A 22,435-nucleotide genomic window follows, 5' to 3' on the forward strand; every position below is an offset into this window, starting at 1 on the left:
TAAAGACTAAAAAAATGTGTAACTATATTGGTGCTCAACAAGTGCATTAGTGTATAAAAGAGTTTTATAATTGTTTAACTTGTATCACGTATTGCTTGTTTTGAGTATGAAACCAAAACTTTAGAACTTGCATTCCACAGAAAAGCAGCAAGGTTTGCCATTGGTTTCAATGGAAGCAGTATTCAACTCTTCACTTTTTGAGTTCACTCTTGGTTTAATTTTCATGCTTCTGTCAGAAGATCATATAAATACATATATATATATATACATGTTTATACATATATTACTATAGGGATTTTAATACATTATATTTCTGGGAACCCTGAACAGAAAAAAAGCTATTTTTCTCATTATAGTAAAATGGGATCGTAAGTCAAGACAGTTTGCCAAGCCACACGAGGCAAAATTTATACCAGAAGTTGGTACTTTTTTGCAATCCTGATTAAATACCATCACAACCAGAAGCTTAGGAGAGCTTGAATCTTTAAATTAGGATGATTTTGTTCAAAATTGTAACACACTCCTGTTGTGTAAAAGGCTGGATATGAAGGCCTTAAAAAGTTGGTCAAGTTTCTTATGAGTGTGGCAATGTTGATGGCTCTACATGTTGATGTGTTAGTGAGCAATGTCTCAAGGAGGTAGCTAAAGGGTAACAGTATATAGGCAACACACATCTATAGCTCTTATCATATGGATACTACTATTTGTTAGTACTGAAATGATGCCTAGATATTCCATGGAAATGAAGTACTGTGATAACGCATGCAAAAAGCTTACAAACTGTCAATGCCACAGATGTGGCATCAAAAAGTCTTCAACTGAACATCCCCTCCAACTCATCCATTCTTTCTTCCTTACTCTTCTCCTTTCTGCTCTAAGTCAGATTAATTTCAAAGGGCTGGAATACACTATACCTTTTCAGGTAGGGACAAGGACCATTTAACACTTTTTCTGGCTTGATTTTTGTGCCCTTAGTTCTTGTGTGAAATGCTGGCTAACAGTGGAATAAAAAAATATTGTTCTGCAAGTACAACACCACACACTAAGACTCACTGTGCCACTTCTAGGTTTCTTGAGGTCCTGATCTACACTGAGAAAAACTGCTGAAAGAAACCATTTTTCTACAGGTTTCAGGATACAAAGCTGACAACTTTTATAGAACTGATTCCAAAAAATATCTGTAATCTTAAACTGAATAAAACTAGTGACACATTGAGGTATAGTCTGGGAATGACTTATAGTGGATTATTAACAACACCTGGTACAAGTAACAGAAGATTCAGAATACAAGCAAAAGCATCTGTCTGATAAATGAATGAAAAAAATTTCAGAAGTTCACATTATATTTTAGACTTTTATATAAGTTCACTAAAATGGCAGTTCACTCTTAATTCCTTACAGAACAAAACCAGTTGAACAGTACAGCAAATTGACACATTCTTCTTTTGTTCAAAGAAAAATAACGTGTATAATAATAATATACACTTCAGTCACAACAACCCCATGCAATGCTACAGGCTTGCGGAAGAGTGGCTGGAAAGATGCCTGGCAGAAAAGGACCTGGGGGTGCTGGCTGACAGCCAGCTGAACATGAGCCAGCAGTGTGCCCAGGTGGCCAAGAAGGCCAACAGCGTCCTGGCTTGTATCAGGAATGGCGTGGCCAGCAGGAGCAGGGAGGTGATTGTCCCCCTGTACTCGGCGCTGGTGAGGCCGCACCTGGAATACTGTGTCCAGTTTTGGGCCCCTCACTACAAGAAAGACATTGGGTTGCTGGAGCGTGTCCAGAGAAGGGCAACAAGGCTGGTGAAGGGTCTGGAGCACAGGCCTTATGAGGAGCGGCTGAGGGAACTGGGGTTGTTTAGCCTAGAGAAGAGGAGGATGAGGGGAGACCTTATCGCTCTCTACAACTACCTGAAAGGAGGTTGTAGTGAGGTGGGTGTTGGTCTCTTCTCCCATGTAGTTAGCGATAGGATGAGAGGAAATGGGCTTAAGCTGCGCTAGGGGAGGTTTAGATTGGATATTAGGAAAAATTTCATCACGGAAAGGGTAGTCAAGCATTGGAACAGGCTGCCCAGAGAGGTGGTGGAGTCACCATCCCTGGAAGCATTCAAAAAACGGGTAGACGTGGCACTTTAGGACATGGTTTAGTCTAGTCTACCCTTGATTGGTTTAGTGTAGACTTGGTAATGTTAGGTTAATGGTTGGACTGGATGATCTTAAAGGTCTTTTCCAACCTAAACGATTCTATGATTCTATAATAATAAAAAATTGTCTACAGAAGTAGTTTCTTCTTCTAAGAAGAACAGATGGAGATTATACAAGTGTGAAGACAGCAAGGGGATGAACAACAACAACTTTGATGGCAGCTCACAGCACTGTAGTTTAACACATTGATATTACTACTTTTAAGTACTGCCATAATGCTTAGACTGTTATTAACTAATAGCAGATGGAGTCTCCATCCTTGGAGATATCCTCCAGAGGTTCCTTCCAACTTCAACCATTCTGTGATTTAGTGAACTATATTACCTGTATTAACAAACTATGGTAAGAGCTGTTCTGTACCACTTCTGTGGGTGCTCATAGTGATGCTAGCAGGCTTCCTTCTTTATACTTTGAATTTCCAGAGACTGTAACGACCTTTGGAGCTAAAAGTGTCTGTGCATAGAATAGATCTGTGCAACTACAGGCACATCAACCTTCTTTATAGTATCCAGTGATTTATCATTCACTTTGAATGAAAGACTGTTTAAAGGCAAGCAAGTAAACAGAAAATGGGACACAATGAATCATGGGTATATCATTGGTAGATCATTCCAGTTTATTCTAATAGCCTCCTTTCATGTTTTTTAGACAAAGGAAGTGGAACAGTTCTAACCTACTTGGGCTTCAGTAAAGTATTTGAAAAGGGGATTACAACTGCGTAAAGTTTAGCATTTGAGAGATGTTACCTGCAAAGACCTTCTAGGATCAGTTATAGGACTGATCTGGTCCGTATTTGTTTCAGTCTACTTAATGATGTTCATACAAAAGTAGTTTCAGTTGTTCAGTGTTTCTGAAATTACTGAAACTAGCAGATAGCACACCTAACTAACTGACCTTCCTGCTACAGAGGCATGCTCTACAGGAAAAACTGGACAACCACGAAGGCATTAATAATTGAAATTAAGTGAATTTTGGCAGTATGACATGCAAGAGCATGCACTTCCCAAAAAAACCCCGAAGCCCCAAGAAATTAAAAAAGGGGGATAAAGGTCTGGATATATTAGCAGAGTTTAAGATGACTTTACGTAATTAATATGTGATAGCTGTGGAACAGAAGAAGCTTATTTAGGGTATACCAATACACTGTAGGTTACGGGTATTTTCAGTAGAGGCAGGAAACAGAAGAATGAGGCACATGTGAAACCTCCTCTGAGATAATATATACATTTAAGTCTAGTCATCCACTCCCAAAAAGACGACTTCAAGCTGAAACATGAAAGCAGAACGTGATCGAGATTAATTTATTTTTGATGAATAATAGCTGGAAAGGAAGAAAGGCCGCTGCAGATACCAAAAGCGAACAGGTATAAACTGGCATGGAACTAGAACATTAGAACACTTCTTGCAATCCAAAGACTGAAGTTCAGGAGTAGTTTTCCAAGAAGCAGTGGGACAAACCCCCAAATTAACTGATTTTAAAACATAGTTTAATCAATCTCTGAAAGCAACGATATGATATGGCTGCATTTGACAGCAAGGACACAGACAAATTCAGGAAATCATAACTTGTAAGTACTCCAAAGGGTACTTTGAGATAAAAAGTGGGGTGAGATGGGAGTCCGGGATAGCAAGGATGTGAAAAAGTATGTAGACATTTTTGCACTCTTGATTTGCATGTGATGCAGTCCCATTCAAATGTATGTGCCTTTCCTTTCAGCTGCACTGGTTCACATTCTTCAAATTTAATATGTGAATCAGTATAAGGTATAGTACGAGCTTGGCTCATACTGTAACAGATATCACCTTACTTAACAGTGTTAAGATACTCTTTCCTTAATAAAGAAAATATCAACTCTGAGGTCTGCCTCTTGAGGCATGTTGCTAAAAAAGGTGATGCTTTACATCAGCATGCTTACTTCAGGAAAAAAAAAAGCAGTATATTCTGGCTTCTGACATTGTAAACCCATCATCTCTACTATCCAGCTATTTGCCTGTTCAAAAAACAATGGAAATGGAAATTGCTTTTTTCTTTAAGACAACTATTTCACACCAAAGGGCTATTCTAAGGGTTTTTTTTTAATTGGGTTTTTTTTACTACTTTACTATCCTATTTTGTATTTACTATTTTTCTACTATGATTAATAAAACCAGGTCATAATCATTTGAGAAAACAACAGAACTGAGAACATAGAAGGAAAGAGAAAAGAAAAAAATTGTTTCAATACTAAATCTATGAGGCTTTGAATTTCTTATTAATCCTTTACTTAGCAAACAGCAATAGAAAATGTACTAATATCCAGTGGTCAGATCTCTTGTTTCCACTACTACCAATGAGCTAAACCAGCAAAATTTCCTTACTTCTGACCAGTCCAAAGCAACCCACTGTGGGGGACAGGACTGATTGTTACAAGGCTCTTTTTCAATAGGCCGGTGTGTTAAACAGTTGGTATTGTCCAGCGTCTCCTCCTCAGAAGGTCCAATCTTTCTGATACAGAGAACTGTTCGTGAACGCATTCCTCCATCACAGGTCTTACTGCATTCTGACCAATCTCCTATAAACCATCTGGACAGAAAAAGTTAGGAGACTCAGTTAATGCATTTCAGAAACAGAGTAGATAATTGCACAAACTCAGAATCCAAATAGTTTAAATTATTAAACCAAAATAATTGTTAACAATACACCTATTCACAGTAAAATGAAGTAGAAACCTAAGCGTCTTTTTACTGAACATTTTAATTTATGCCTCACTGCAATCATATCTTCCAATACTAATACTACTTTGTATTTTTGTAGAGCAGCAATTTCCAGCCTAGGCTATTGTAATTAGAAAGGATTGTTGAGTGTGACAAAACTGCAGCTATTTAAGTAGATTTGTACTGGACTTACTTGAAATTATTTCTCTGACAGTGGTTTGCAACTGCAAATGTTTGAGAACCACTGCTGTAGGTTACAGCACAAGCTAAAAGCCAAGATAGTTGCCTCTCTAGTGTCATTACAATAAAATAATTTGATCTCAAAATTGGGCTTTCTGAGCATTAATTCTCATCTGATTATGAAACATTTCTAAGCTTTTTAATAAAAGGCTATACTGAAATGAAAAATATTTTTATTTATTAGAGTAAAGCTAACACTAGTAAAACATTAATACATTGCATGAAAAAATGATCTCAACAAATATTTAAAAAATTTAAAGCACTGCATGATAGCTGCTAGAGGGAACTTCTGAGTATTTGCATGTGCATAGCAAAAGTCAGGAGTTGTACGGTGTATTTAGATTACTCCGTGTTGCCGCAGAAATTAAAGCAGCTGTTAATATGGCTGTAATGTGGGGTTTTTTTGGTTTTGGGGTTTTTTTTTCCTACTGATGAACGGTTAATGCCGCTCAATTCACTGGAAATATCTCTTCACATTGTTGAGCACATTTGGTCTTCAGTATTTCATATGTTGATTAGATACACTCGCCTGAATCATCCTTGCAAAGGATGAAGGTGAAGTCTTGTATGCTATCACATGCTGACAACACACCAAAAGTGCCAGGCATGTCAGTCACTGTGGATGTTCCTGGAGGTATGCTTGGTGCTGACTCATAAGATTTGTCATTTTATGAAGCCTCTGTCAAAAAAAATGTGCTGCTATCCTGTCTTGTGTTACAGAATGTGTAATATATTCTAATATGAACGTAGATCAATGCAGAGATGCAAACAAATACGCCATATTCTGTCATTAATTTCCCGGCAAAAGAGAATTGTGTTTCTTCACCACCAAACTAATGCTTTTACCACAGTAGGGAGAATTAGAAGCTTTTTCAGAGCTTTGGAGAGGCTGAAGTGTTAATTTTTAGCTGGTATTATGATTTGCTCAAGAGCATTCTCATGTACCTTTTACATTTATACTGTATGACAAGACAGTACTATTCATAATTCATAGAACTATGAGAGTTACCTGCATCATTTCTTGAAACCTGGAACTTATTGTAATAACAAACAAAATACTGTGAACAAACATAGTCTTTGCTGCGGCTCAGGGACATCAAGTGTAATGTAACTGGCATTCAGTTAGAGTAACATTTTCATAACTTTTGATATACACCACAGGGAATGCAGAATTGTGTTAATTAAAAAAGGAAATATTTGGCCACTCTATATGAAGAGGAAGTCTCGCTGGGTGAGAAATCTTTCAGCCAAAAGGATCAAACTTCTTTGGGTAGCTGTCTGTTATTTGAACAGCTGCCTTCTAGACTACTTACAGGATCAGGAATCAAGAACCCTTCCTTAGGAGTTTAGCGTTTTGTATTCACATGTGGGGAACATGAGAATGGAGGCAGATGTGGGCTGAACTGCTCTGACATATTCAAGCAGATGCTGATACACATCTACTCACTTTCTGAATCTCAATTACTTGAGTTTCACCATGGCCATCAATGTCCCTGCTGTACTGGATGAAGAATCTAAAGTGTCCTGCCTTATGGGTTGGGGTTTTTTTCTTGGTTTTGTTTTTTAAATAATGTCAGTGTAAAAAGTAAAAATTAAATAGTTTGAAATAACTATGTTAATACTACTTTTTAAAGTGCTAATCTGTTAATAGTTAAGCCACACAAAGGAAGGGGTAGGGATGTGTTTGGTAAAAAGGAACTGACCAAACATGACCACTTCCCAAGTTCTGCTCTCAGGTACATGGTGTGAGGGCTTAGTTAGTGCACTTATAGCCATGCTAAAGAGTGTTATCTGAATAGAATCCAAGTGCATATCCTTGGAGGGTAAACATATATTTACAGATAGACTGTGGGGACAATGATTTAGACCTACTTTAGACCTGTTCGAGATAGCACATTCACACTGAAACACACACAAGGTGAGAGCAGTGTAATGGCTTCATTTCTGTCAAATCAGTATGGTACATGACACAAGGGAAGTAAGTGTAGAAGACATTGTCCTGCCATCCTGTAACCAGTCATCACACCAGGGAAAGAGCTGAAACTCTAAGAAGAAACTGGCTTCATGAAGACCTGTTGGGACTTCAATGCATTAATAGTCTTGTCTCATTCCTCCCGGTCTCCTTCATGCTACAATTTTACAGTTTTTAAGAGACATTTAGAAGAAACCACAGTATTTCTTTATTGTGCAATATCTACATTTAATCAGCATTAATGATTTTCATGCCCAATTAGAATATAGCTACAGATTATCACCAAACTTAAACTAACCAGAGCTTGTGAATCAATAAACTGTTGTATCTCTTCCATTTTTCCCACCAGTTTTATCTCAAAACATAAGGAGCTGTTGCACATATGCTGAAATTATTTTTTAGTGCAAAATATCAAAGCTATTTCTAAACACCTTTTGTAGTAATATTAAGCTATGCTATAGGTCCTTGCCAAATTTCATTTTTTAACAGGAGTTGCTGTGTTTTTAAATTATCTTTTCAATATATAGCATACAGCTATCTTTAAAAATAAAACTAAATAGGCATAATCAAGTAGGCACCTAATCCTAAAGGCATACAGCATTACTGTACAACAATGAGTATGCTGAAGAGAGAGTTGTTTGACAAAACTATTACCAGTAAATACTTTGGTCTACTAAGCAGTTTCTATGTTTGCTGTTTCTCATGTGAATACTTCAACCCAAATTTTAATATAATATACTTAAAAATAGGGCAACCATTTTGTATGTAGTATAAATATAAATAAATTAGTCTCACCTCAAGATTCTTCTGTCATTGTTGCCTTAAGAATGGTCCCCAGTTCTAGTCTAAGCACTATTCACCACAGCTGACCCCAAGAAACTGCTTTGCTAATATCTGTTTACTCACAATGTCTGAACTGCTTTGCGTAGTTCAAACACCACTGATCCTCAATCAAATCAGGCCTCCTCTAGGTCAAAGTATGTATTTTCCACAACTGATTTCAGAGGAACAAGAAACCATCACCAAAACCTAAACCCAAATATCCTGTCTGATAAGACAGGACCCTAATACTAGATCAGAATTTTATACACACGTCAACAAGATTTATTGTAGATTACAAAGACTCTTCTCTCTATGCAAAACACATGTCCATCTTAGTGATTAATGACTTACTCAGGTGGGCAAGGCTCAGTGTTGCAGGCTCTTTGGTTTTCTGGAGGCTTACTGTCAGGGTCACAGTAATTGTTTTGTACAATGGAGTTGTCATCCAGCCTTTTACAGACCACCTCTTGTTTCTGCACACCTTAGGATGAAATGAAACACCAGTAATTAATCATTCTTGCTCTTCTATTTGTTGAGTAAAAGTGTATTTCACCTATTGATTATTAATCCTACCGTCCTACTTTAATTGGCTGAATGCTGCAGGGGTGTGAATTCCAACTGACTGAATGCCCCCTGACCACAATAAATCTTTCATTTTCCTTCAATTTTAGGCCACCCCACTGACAGAGGATTTTAAATTCCTGTTGTTTTCTAAAACAAAGGGAATATATTTATAGATCTACTAACAGATTGTTTTTATTTGTATATTGCATAAAATCCATTTTCTGTCTACCCTCCTCTCCTAGTAAAAGACACTTAAATTTCCAAGGAAAACATGACCAAATAGAATGTGGTCACACTTCAATGCAGAATTATTATATGCTCTGGTTTAAAATAAACCAGCAATACTGGGAAACAGTGTTGCATTTTTATACATGTCATCCTATAAATGTTTTCTTCATTAAAATAATAGAAGTATTATTCATTCTGAAAGATAGTTTGTGAATGCTCATTTTGTCTGGCACTCCCAGCTCCTCTTTCAGTGTTAACCATGAACAGGGCAGTTTCGAGGTGATTATTATTCCCAAAATATAATGACATATCACTATCAAGGCAACATTACAAGGTAGTGAATTAAGCAGATTTTCTGATTTTTAAAAAAACAGGATCTAAAGAAAGGCACTAAAGAAACACTGATATGACAACAATGCAGCTCTGAGTATTGCTGTACAGAGCAGTACACATGGCCTCCTGCTGTCTTTTTAGAACAAGCTGTATGATGTTTGCTAGCATAAAAAGACTGTGGATCTGCAATTCATATGCAGTTCTTATTGAACTAGAGTAGTCATAATACTGAAAGAACAGGATTATTTGTACGATAAAAATTGCAAAAAGCCCTGAACCTTCCTTAAAAACAGAAGCAATTATTGAACTTTTTCCAAAATGTGAAATGTATACAATTAAATAGGGATGAAAACATCCTGGCTTCAAATATCTGCCAACTTTACAGCCCTCTCTTCATTTTAAGACAAGCTTTTTATAGGAGGTAGACGTGCAGTAATAAAATTAATTATATAAATATGTTTTTCAGACACTAAGCATCCCACTAAAAACATTGGATTTCTTTCACCAAATATTTGTAGTCCTTTTGCTCTTTTTAAACAAGCTAAGCAACTTACCTTGCAATTGCTTCTTTTGTTATTCATTATGGATAAGAATCAAATCTCCTACTTTCGTTCCTAAAATGTGACCTATACAGAATTTAGGTATCTAATTCCAACAGTGAGGCAAGCCTAGCCTTGAGGTGCCTTAAGTTTGGCCCACAAAGCATCCTGCTTGGCTATGAACAGAAGTGTCCCAGTCTACAGAAAGAGGCATGTGAAATGTCTTCATGACGTTATGTGCAAACGACATGGGGAAAATGGTAAGCTCCTTTTTTATGAGTCTTGAGGATGGCATGCACTTGCCCATGAGGCTGCAGATGCAGGAGTAGGCATGATCCGTTCTCACCCTGATGGGATTTCTAATTCCCATGAGCACAGCACGTGTGAGCACACCGAACTTAGTGACTTAGTAATTAATTTAGCTAAGATGGCAAGACTGTGATTTCTAGTCAGTAGCTTATTTCTAGTTTTTATTCAATTACAGTCTGATATAAAATGTCTAAACCATCTTGAGAGCAAGGATGAAAATCCATACCTGCCTCTGCTAGATGAATGTCTTGTTTTCTGGTTATGCATTAAATCCCTTTCTTGTCTTCCTGCCATGGGCCCCATGAATCTTGCATCCCTAGCTGCACTGTGGCCCAGAACGCTTATTAGAAAAATCTCCCCTTTCTCCACCCTCTTAGACTCCTCAGCTTTCTATGGCACACAGTTAAGAGTACTCTTCTGGAGACGTATTCCCAGCTGAAATCTCGTCACACTGCAATAGGGAATTGCTATTTAATAGATGACTGTCATGGCATCCTGCAAAATATGGGTTTTATCTCTCATGTGAAAATACAGCATTGTTAATTCAAGCACTCTCAGGAAAACCCAGCAGTCTGGATCCTAAGCACATAAAAATGTTCCATGTGCCCTCAACTCCAGTTTTCACGTTCCTGACAAGCAGAAGAGTTAGATTCATCACTCAACAAACCACTTCTTACAGGATGCCTGTTTAGCAGGTGAGAACTTTGTATCAACCCTCAAAATCACTCACCTCCTCACCTGACCTCAAAATCATTAACCATGTTGAGACAAGAGATGCCTAATGCAGAAGTCTTCACTCTACTGCAATACCTAAATCCAGAGTCCAGAGCTTTGCTGCTGGGATATCTCCTTTTTGATTACAGCTACCTTCACAAAGTAGGCACTTTAAATCAGGCTGTAAATCATTTCACACGTCTGACATCTCAGGTTATCCATAAACATCACAATCATTTTAAAATAAGCTTTATTTATGAAACAGATACTGATTAATGAGACATACATCTTACAGGTGAGCCAGGTAAACCAGTCAGCTTCTTCCATTTGCTTTTCTTTCTACATGTATCTGGATGCCACATTAGACAACAGTAGGTACCACTAAACAGTGCAGAAGGCTGCCAGACTGTTTTCCAAGTGTATCCTACATGCGCAAATCGACATGAACAAGCTAAAAAGAAAATACCATTTTTGAACGGTATTCAACCTCAATTTTTTGGCTAATTTTCAATTTATGTGCTTTACATGTTGGAAAAAAATCGTTTTGCTAGACAGTTAGGTCCAGATGAAACTAAGAAACTTAGCATGGGGGACCCTCAAGGGCCTGAAGTACATGCCTCCACAGCTGTTGGTTGATTGAGTTAGCATACAGATATTCTCTTTCAGATATTCATCCATCAGGTATCAAAGATTTTAGACGTTCACATAAAGATGTTCCATTTGTAGCATTCTCAGCACCTAGTATTTCAACTACATGAAATGATATAAAGCTGAAATTCAGTGAGATCTTGCACTATAAGGGCAACTAAATAACCTTGGAACACAGGAACTTAGAACATACAACTAGAAGCAATGCCCTTCTATTGCTGGGAACCACCCTCTGTAACCCCTTTCATAAACTGATCAAGCTCCACTCTAAGCCCAAGTACATTTTTCTGAACATCACACCTATGACTACTATAAGCATTCCAATTTCCCCTCTAGATGCATTAATTGCCAATTTAAATTCTTTAAAGTCAAAACAGTCTTTTAGTTTAAGTGACTTTATTGTTTTAACCCAGTCAACTCTTGCAGTCTCTGTGTTGTTAGATACATCATTCCTTTGGTCAGCCTCACAACCCTTCTATGCACCTGCTCACACCTGAGTTTATTACAGCCACAATACAAACTGTGCCCAGTACTCCAGAAGGATTTTACTAGTGTCTTATCCAGTGCCATTAATATTTTAAATAAATACATCCTAAAGTAAGATCTACCTTTATCATGACTACAACATACCCCAGTCTTCCCCATACATCTCCTAGCACTGCACTGTTAGCAAATTTCATCAGAGCTTTCTACTTTTTATGTTGCCATCAGAACAAAAAATCCTGATGTGTCATGAGTCCTGTGAAAGGTCTTTAAGAAGCCTGCTAGGCTCACTGCCTTTTGGCCCAGTAATTTACACTGTAAGCATGCCTCTTGTCTACTGATCTTTTCTGAATCTTTTTTAGGTGTAGGTGACAAAAAAAGCCTTAAGAAAGTCTAGCTCAATGAACCTACTATATTTCCTTGGTTTAGAAAATCAGTTATATATTGAAGTATACCTGGCTAGTCAAGCATGACCTATAACATTACATTTTGCCCCATCTGTCACTTATTTCTATATCTTTATACTTTTCTTCAAAATTTCAAATCAGTTAGTAGTACAATGTTGGGGTTTTTTTTTATATATATACACACATATGTGTACACACACGAGTGAGAGATTATTTCCTTCAGTTCTCTATTCCTTTAGTACTATTTTAGTAGATAAGACATATCAAATTGCAGAATGAAAGAGAGAGAAAAATGTTCACCAGATTAGGCTCTCCTTTATAATATCTTCCTTTGGTTCTTGACAAATAAAATGATTCACTTTAAATTCTACAATCTATGTGAACGCTGACAACAGATGAGAATAATTAAAATCAGATCTGACAATCTGAGTAGGAATATTTTTTTTGCAATTTTCTACTCAAACTTCACTGTGATGAGAAATAGTATTTAAAAGGTCTAGCCAAACAACAATGCTAGTAACATGCTGCTGCTAGTTGACACAGAATTTATGTTCAGCTCCAACTGATGAATAATCATTTACCCTTTCTATCACAAGCTGCCTTAATTCTCTTGGTGGCTGATAAAATAGGCTGAACATTGCCTTCATAATATTTCCCTCAAATATAATTGCTTAAAAATAATATTTATACACACTTCAGAATTAAGCATTTTAATTATGCATGCCATTCTCATAAATATATTCATAGGATAGCATAGATATTGATGTTATGTTTTCAATGAATTTCCTACTGGCATCATCACATTTCCTTCCAGGCTTTGGCTAAAAATTGGCAGCCTCAGTAAATTCATTTCTGAGGAGCTATGTAATAAAGTATTCTGAAGTACTATGAACACAAAGTATTCTTGTGCTCTGTTTTCAAAAAAATTTAAAGTCAGACGTGGTATTTATTGAACATTGGTCAGGTAGCATTTCACCTGTAAGACAGTATTCACCACTATTCACTCACACAGTGAAGAATCTTTAATCCATGCGAGGAGATATATTAATCCAGTTTTAAAATGTTCTGCAGCATCTTGCTGCACAGTATGTAAACTTTACATCACTGCTATCTAATTAATGTTACTTAAAATAAAATCTCAGAAACAAAATTCAGATTCTAACTTTAAGACAAGAAAAAGAAATGGAAAAAGCTAGAAGTGCAGTTGCTACCCAGACAACAGCTACAACTTGGTTAAGCCCTGTGGGCCTTCAAAAAAAATCTTTTTAAATTATCAACTCTTCCCTGAGTATATGGTCTCTCTTAAAATAATCTAAGAAGGACAGCTAAACAAGTTCATTTAAACTCTTGGGGGAATAATTAGAAGCAGCTAGACAGAACCACTCTGCTTTCAAATCTACAGATTTGTATTATATAATAAAAGACACAAAATGTCCTCATGACTGGTCAATGCAATTCTAATAGAAAACAAAACTCCAGTGGTTTAGTGACCATAATCTCCAGAGAACTGAGATGTTTTGCAGATTTCAATTCACAAATAGTCTGCATGACTTTCAGCAGCCAAATTTTAAATTACATGGAACACATTTTATTCTTAAATTAAAATTGCAGGCATGTAAATGCTATATCTATTTTTAAAAGCAATCCCAAAAATTGTGGTTTGCGATTGCAACAGTTAATTATAAAGATGCCAGTACCAATACATAGTGAATGCTGCATCACTAGAACTAGTGCATGCTGGTTAACCCAGACATACTTTCTGAGCTCACTCATCAGATCACAAGATGTTCATCACAGAGCCAAACTTACATTTTTCTTGATGAGGACAAGTATGTTTTGTTTGTCTAAAGACAGCTTCATAATTCATCTGAGGGCATGAAAGAAAAACATAGTAGGCACCACTCTACAAGAAAGATGAGCAGCAAAGAAAAGTGGACAGCAATCAATTTACTTTTAATAGTATACTAGCTGATTATTTCATAAAAAACCATGAATATCTAAGACACTTAACTCATCTGGAGATGAACTCTAATAGAATGGATGAAATCAAAACCAATGCTTAGGATACCTGGTAAATTCCAAATAACAAATGCTGTCATTTGTTGCCATTTACTGCTAGAATTTATTAAGCATAGAAGAAATTAAAAAGAAGGTGGTATGCACTTATTGGAGTTTATTTTTAAATGTATACAAAAGTAAAAACACCTAGAAGGATTTTTTTCCCCTTTGTTGGATTTTTTTAAACAATACCACCAGCAGTTCACTTCCTCATTAAGAATACTTATGGATCTGGACAAAGTCATACACTTGCCCTCAGAAAGCTGCAAGATAACATATAAGGAAAGACAGGCATGAGAGTAAATAAACTACAGTTCTGTGATCTGTAAGTGATATATATATCACCCTTTCTTATTTTAGCACTATCTTCTCTTTCCAGCCCTCATTTTATTGTTTTATTTCCTATTTCTATGTATTCTAGTTTTCCCTTTCTCAGACTTTCTCATTAAATAATAATCAGGTCTTTAAAGAAAAATCTTCTGTTGTCATGATTTTTTTCTGAATTCCAGTGAACTGTTCATCCCATCTCAATTCCATGTGTTCTCTCCTCTCCCACTCTTCTCTGTATAGATAAACGTGCACTGTACATTCTGGTATTCTCTGGCCTCGTGTTCCTGTAGTCTTGTCCAAGTCTGCCACCGGCTATAAAGACCTATATGAGATAGTAACAAACTTTCCTTCTGAAAATTCTTGACTCAGAGTAGAACAGTTACCAGCGAACTTTCAGGAAAAAAGGGAATTAATATGGAGAATACATGTAGCTCAGTTTTACATAATGTCCCCAGAGAGCTAGCTCACATACTATAAATTTGTATTTTAAGGAAAAGTTTTTCAATATAGGAAATACTGGTTCTAGTGTACAGAAAGAAAAGCTGCAATTCTGGATTTCTAAGCCTAAGAACTAAGAGATATTAAAAAAATAATGAAATTATATTCTCATCCTACATATGAGTACATGAATCCAGGAAAATAAGAGAGTTGTCTGTTACCAGGCAAGCCTTTTTAACTACCTGGTAAATCTGAAGAACCTATTTTTAGAAAAACTTAAGAAAATACCAAAATAAACCTCTGACTTTGGAGACTTGATTTCTGCTTGGTTCACTGTACAGAACATGATGCTTTTTGGCAGAGAAACTATGGAATATTTTTTTTTCTCCTTTAACACGAATGACACTACTAAACACACAGTTTATAATCTCTCATGAAAGACTAACTTCCTTCTGCTTTTTAGAGGTTATCTAAACATGTAATTGTTTCACAGACTTTGATTTATCTCCTAGACCACTCTATGAAGAATACAGGGGGAGAAGAGGTATAATGTCTACTGTGGAAAGAGTCCATTGATTTCAGGTGCCTGGCTGAGTTTTTAGAATGCTTTGCTTTACACACACTTCATGCAATGATGAAATTCATTGCATGCTTCAGAGGTCAGACATTCCAGAGAAGTACCCATATAATGATGAACTGCTAATTAGCAAGTAAGACTGTAATGTATGCTTTTAGTTGCTCAGTATCACGAGAACCGCACAAGGGAGGCAGGAATGGAATCCAGACCTCTGGCACCACACTGAGCTGTCGTAAGCAGGAAACCCTCCTTCTCCTTCCTACCACTCCATTTACTTCTCTTCCTATACTGCAATAGGAAGAATACTCTTCTATTCTGCAAAATTTAGCCAGGCCCTAGAACAAGAGGTCCTGTTTCAAAAGTTAAAGTGCTTTTACTGTTCAGATGAGACTCATGAGCACAGCAGAGATGAACATAATATAGAAGTGCAGTGGAAAAGACAGCATGTTACCATGTACTGAAGGACTGTAGGTTGCTCCTAGCTTGCTCTTAGTTTGCTCCTTGGCTCCTGACTGCTCTAGTTATCCTTCTCCAAGACGACGTCTGCAAGCAGCTCTAGGAATAGCTGAATGCAGTGGATTGCTTACAAAATACTATGAAGAAGAGACGGCACAAAGATCGGACACTTCTACAATATACATTACTCCAAAACTTTTCAAACTTTGCACTGCCAAAATGCTGCTCTAGCCTTTGTGCTCTATTTCATGACATTCAACACATATCCTCAAGTTCACAATACAGAAACATCACTTTGGTGGGTTGTAATGCAGTTCTCACCTTTTACTTTTTAGATTCTTTGAATTAAAAAACATACATCAAGTAATAACTGTGTTTTAAGAGTCACAGACTTGGTCAAATGGTATGTAACGCAGATATAGTCTAGTCTGATTTAGAGAAAACTAGACTTAAGTAGTGTGGAGTAGATATGAGCTAGCCTGTAACACTGCCTCAGAGAATGGGTCCTGTCAACCGGTCCCCGTCTCTCAGAACAGCCACAACTACAGAAAACAGTCTAAGATCTCAGAGCCATCCTTAATTCTGTCATTTCCTGGCTTGTAAATACTTCCAAACTTGATGTTCTTCTAAGACAGCTTTTTAAGTGTTACATACACCTCGGCAAAAACCGTAACATTAAAATACAGACATGTTCAGAGATGGACAGAAGTTAAATGTGTTGATTAGAATTTAGACTTGCCTACAGCTTTGATATAAAGCCTATGCTTTGATATAAAAGTATATCTGGCTCTACATCATCTAGACCTTTCCTGGATCAAGATGGAGTATCATATGATTAGACCTTGATCAGTCCATGCACTACAGGTGAGCTACACCAACTACAATAACAGGCAGGAAAATGCTGATGCCTTTAACTTGTTCACAGTCTGTCCCAAAGTCACTATATAATTTTTTTAACCTCAGAAGTAAAAAAATAATTTCCATACCAATATTCCTCACACATGCTTACTGTCCTTTTTTTACTTCTAGTGAGAAATTCTTTAACTGTTTAGTATTTTCTTATCCTTTGATGTAGAGCAAAATGTCTCTTCTAAAGACAGAGTTCAAGTAAATAGAACTTCAATAACGGACTTCATAATGAATCCTATAGAAATAAACAAAGCCATGCAGTAGTTTCATTTCTAAGTTTTCTCAACACTTCATATTTATATTAGCCAAATTTTCCTTACAGTCTCTGTCTCTACAACCTTCATCTCCCTTTTCTTTTTCCCTGACTCAGCTTCTTTTTAGAATTGTGTCTTCTTTTGGCATATGGCAAAAGGTGTTTCATAAACTGGGGGGAATAGCAGCTAATCATATGGAGAAAACAGATACAGTTTTTAACATAAATTATAGCTACAATGAAATATTTATTCCCTGAGCACAGAGCTCAGTGAAAATAAGTGACCATAGTATGTCCTCATACTAAACTGAAAGGAAGGTGAGAAAAGTGCCTGGTTTAGCCACCATAAAAGCTACTGAAGAAAATTTTTCCCCCAAAAAAAAGTTTCAAATGAATAAATATATGCAGTTTTCAGGGGTTCACAAATCTTCCCTTAAAAGTTATTCAATTAAGTCAAAACATTTGAATTTAGACAAGTGCCTACTCCTTCAGAGCCATTATTTCTTCCATTGTACACTGTTGAATTTGTGAAACAACGACCTGCATGACAGAAGATCCACGCCTAAAATCATGGCTAAAAATGACTAGGATCTACTTAAATCAAAGGGAGTTTTCCCATGACTTAAAGATCATTAATTCATTGTCATCATAAAAATAGGATTTGGCAGTACTTGTAAGGTTCTGATACTTGGAACTGTCTTTTGCTATGAGTTAGGCACTTCCCCTCTTTATACTTCGTCTTTAAAATGTTTCTTTTCCTACCAGACTCACCATTAATAAATAGTAGTTAAAAAAGCAATCTGTCACCCGGGAATCCAAAAAATGAACAATAAAAGTATTGGAAAAAGTTGGCACCTTCCTCTATTTTGTTTCAAGACTTTCTCCATTTAGCGGCACAGAAGAGAATTTGTCCTGTCCTTTGTATATTACATACGGCTAAGCAAACAGCTGTATTTAAAGAGCAAACTACTAACAGCCACAGCAGGTTCCAGCAGAAAGATGAGTCAAGATGGTTCTAAACATGAATACCTCCAATACCCAGAAAAAAAAATAAAGGACAAATATTTGGTCCAAAGTGTCTTTAAAAAAATATGGTGTCTTCCTCTTGCTATGGGCAGTGCACAGTGCAGTAGGAAACTGAAATTCTGAGGTGGATTTAAAGCACCCTCCAATATCTTCTGAAACTGAGGTATGTTGGGGAGATGATGTATTCAGTCTCCAGAGAGAAGAAAGATACTGTTCACACAGCACTTCTACTCACCAGTCCTTGCAGCAGCAATGGTGTTGGCTTTGAAGGAAGCCAACTGTCCTGCTCTCCCAGCCAGAGGTAAAGAATTGCATTGGTGGCCACTAGAGGGAGGATTAGGAATATAGTAAATTGTGGGCAAAAGGCACCCATGATGAATCACATGGGACAACCTACAAATCCCCCACTGCTGCCAAAAGGCAACAATTCTCAGATACTACTATGGGCTGGGAAGTATAATCCAGTTGTTATCACCTGCTACAGAAGAGCTGCCAGTACGCATCCTAAACTTTGGTGGCTGGAGGGTAGGAGGGCTGACTAGGATCATGTGAAGCATACCTACAAACACACAAAGACAGATCCCTTTCTTTACAGTTGCCTTATTTGCCTTCTGGTTTTTAATCTCCTTACTTAAAACTTCTGATGTCCTTTATCAAGAAAGCTCCTGTGAAAAGCAAATATACCAGCTTCAAGAGAATCTCAGAAAGAATCAGCAGAGAGAGACACATTGTGCCAAGATACACTGTATTTAACAAAAACATCTGAACGTATTAAATGTACTTGCAAACAACAAAATCCATTGTGATAACATAAATGTTCTTTCACTAAATTAAGGTTTGAGGCATGTCTGAAAGAAATGTGTTCAATTAGTTACCTACATAATTATGTAGTAAAGTGTATCTTGCAATTCAGTTTACCCTGTAGCTTGACTGCCTGGTGTCTTACCTCCAGCACAAGTGGCAGAACATTCTGACCAAGGCAGATGATTCCATGCAAAGCCAACTTCATTGTCTCCACTGCCAGTGCGAGAGATGGGAACATTGAATTTATACCTTATACCCAAATTTTGTTCCTGTAGCAGAATCTGTAGTTGAAAACAACTGGTTATACCATTAAAACAGGCAAGCAGAGGGCAACTACAGTGACATTTAATCTAGGTATGTGTTATGTCCTATGGAAGGGAAAAAATAATAAAGGAAGCCATAGTAGTTCTTTTAGGTATTCCCAAAAGAATCTGGACTAACTTAAAACATATACAAACAAAAAGTATTACTGTCTAAGGTGAGTTTTGTCTTTTTTTTCCCCTTAACACAACTTTGTAACTTCTGTCAGTTCTTTATTCTTGACATAATTATTCTAAAAAGCCAGTTTTCATAAAATTAATGTCTTAATGGAATTTAACTTGAGAGCTGAATCATTATGTGAGGTAAAAGTTAGTTAAGGACATTACTGTGCAAACATGTAGCAGTCCTCACTGAAATCCTGTGAGGAGCTACCCACATAGCAGTTATGAACCTAGCTCTGCCCTTGTTTGCACATCTAGTGACTATAATAACAGCAACAGCAACAGACTGATGCTGAGGTCATTGTCTTCCCCTAATGGAATAGCCAACAGCATTAACTTGGTGGAATCACACCTGTCATTCCTTTAAAGGAATATCAAAACTCTCACTACAGCCATATTACTGCAGGTGATATAGATGGAAGTACACAATCACCATGAGTTTTTGTCTACCCTCACTGTTGAACTGCACTTCCACATATCACCTGTCCAACACTAGCCTTTGACTTGCTATCAAACTTTTTCTTTCTGTTGCTAATAATATATGTCATGTTATATGCAGCAATCTGACACATCTTCAAGCTACATTTCATCCCCTTCTACCTTCTGTGATATTCTGCAGAGGCCTATCTGCCTATCTCCTTTGGACAAAAGAGCAGAGAACTTTCAGTAAGAAAGTCAGTGACACTGACTGAATAAGAAAAGGTACTATAATCGTTGTGTAGCTCATTCTGTATAGACTCTCTAGCTTATCCACACCTAAAGCAGAACAACCAGGATTCAGGTGTTTGAAAAGGCTGCCTAAAATGTGAATATCCAGGCAACAATCATTCTATACACAAAAATATCCCGTCTGGCTCAAGCAACTCCTGTGCAAATCTGGCAGCTGACAATAAATGTTAGGTTAATGGTTGGACTGGATGATCTTAAAGGTCTCTTCCAACCTAAATGATTCTATGATTCTATGACTGTCAAGCACTGGAACAGACCGCCCAGGGAAGTGGTTGAGTCACCATCACTGGAGGTATTTAAAAGACATGTAGATGTGGCGCTTAGGGACATGGTTTAGTGGGGACTTGGCAGTGCTGGGTTACTGGTTGGACTCGATGATCTTAAGGGTCTTTTCCAACCTAAATGATTCTATGATTCTATAATATACTGGGCAAGTATCACCTTGTTCTTATACTCCTCCTCAACATAGTAGCACAGCAGTAGGCTCACTATTGCCTGCTGTCAGACATAGAGTATCAGGATCCTGGTCACATTTTCTGTTACATTCTCATACTCTGTACAAGCTGTTCAGAGCAACGTATGTCACAGCAACATACTTTAACACAGGTCAAATCATTATATTATACTCTTGCTGTGGTAAGAGTATACTTCACACTTAGGCCAGGCCTAAAACCACTGACATCGACAGAAGTGTCAGAAACTGTCATGCTGTATCTCAACACTTCCATGTATCAGCAGTATGCAGAGATACAATATACGCCCCATTTAAAATTTTGGCTACCATTATTCTGAACCACATTTAACAGAGACAGGGCATTTTCTGTGAGATTTCCTGGGCCTCTTCTGACTTTACCCCTGCTTCATCACAATGTTTGCCAGTCAGTTTTGAAAGGTAAGAAAGCTGTGTTAAAACACAAATGCAAAGTCCCAGCTAGGCAGCTGTATGCTCTTCGAAAACACAACCTGGTTTGATTTCATTCATGGCCTTGTCTTTTCTCAGAACACAAACACATATTTCAAATTTCAGAAATATATTTATTATAACTTTACCATGACTATGAGATTTTCTGAAGTAGGACCTAGTGCTTCCAAAGACTCTGGTTCATCTGTTGGCCTCTTGTAATGGAAAGCTGTTCCAGCAACATCAAACTTTCTTGGCCAGTCAATAGTCCAGGCACCATTAATATAGTAGTCATCCTCTTCAGATTTTAAAGCTTAAAAAAAAATACAAGCCACCTAAAAATTGGAAGCAGCATTTATAATGGAGAAGCCATTGCAAATTAATCTAATAATCTGTTAGAAATATGTGAGCTTCAGCTCAATATCACTATTTTTTCAAGCACTATAAAGCCTTTTCTTTAGCCCTGATCAAAATATCCCTCATGCAGTTTGACAATATTGCCTCTGCAATAATCTTCAATGTGCAGGTATACTTTGCAGATGTCAACATGCAGATGCTATACAGAGCAAAACAGAATGCCTCATGCAACTTGCAATGTATCTTCAACTTTAAAACTGAGCCCCATGTGCCCTGTATGCTGTTCTACATAACATATATGTAGGTCTCAAATGTATAATCAAGTATCAATCTGATCTTTAGATTAAGAAGTTGGGGCATGGGATAGGTATCTCAGATAATGTGCAGAGGGAAAAAAGAGAAGGAAGATTGAGTCTGATGTATGGTGCCCATCGGCTCTCGCTTTGTTGCTTTTGTCCGCTGTTTTTTTTTTTTCCTTCTTAAAGCATAAATCCAAGATATTTCTACTACAAACCCGAATACTAGCCTCTTAATCTGATTAAGATATTTTATTATTCCTAATTTACAGCCTTAAACCAGAAAAGTACTGTAGATAAAACATAAATTTCTTAGCTAACCAACCAATCAGGCCGGACAAGCACATATTATTCAGGGATTTATATTTGATATTTTATTGATAATATTAGATTAAGTTTCTATATATGAAACTGACTTTGTGTCTCAAGGTGGATATTCTATTAATTAGAAACTGACTTCTTGACTTAAGGTGAGGATTACCAAGTTATTCAGCATTCATATTTACTTTAAATAAAACATGTTCTTAAAGCCAAATGATGGTTGGAAATACATGATTGAACAGCCATGTCATTTTTTTGTTGAAACAAATAACTGACTTTACTAGATAGAGAACAAACTCGCATCACAATCATAAGGAATAAGACAACTTACGATCAAGTT

The 22,435-nt window shown here is 37.0% G+C and overlaps 1 protein-coding gene across 3 annotated transcripts in view; it reads right to left on the reverse strand.

Annotated features, from left to right (window-relative positions):
• The window catches only part of ADAMTS6 (ADAM metallopeptidase with thrombospondin type 1 motif 6), a 153,716-nt gene that overhangs the window by 10,599 nt on the left and 120,682 nt on the right, over positions 1 to 22,435 (reverse strand). For all 3 annotated transcript variants that reach the window (XM_075726450.1, XM_075726449.1, XM_075726448.1), the window contains 4 exons: positions 21,271 to 21,434; positions 19,152 to 19,290; positions 8,285 to 8,414; positions 4,564 to 4,768 (listed from right to left, as the gene is read on the reverse strand). In XM_075726450.1, coding sequence (XP_075582565.1) covers positions 4,564 to 4,768; positions 8,285 to 8,414; positions 19,152 to 19,290; positions 21,271 to 21,434 — 638 coding nt within the window. The remainder of the gene's footprint in view (positions 1 to 4,563; positions 4,769 to 8,284; positions 8,415 to 19,151; positions 19,291 to 21,270; positions 21,435 to 22,435) is intronic.

The sequence above is a fragment of the Pelecanus crispus genome, chromosome Z, assembly GCF_030463565.1.
Source record: "Pelecanus crispus isolate bPelCri1 chromosome Z, bPelCri1.pri, whole genome shotgun sequence".
Taxonomy (NCBI): domain Eukaryota; kingdom Metazoa; phylum Chordata; class Aves; order Pelecaniformes; family Pelecanidae; genus Pelecanus; species Pelecanus crispus.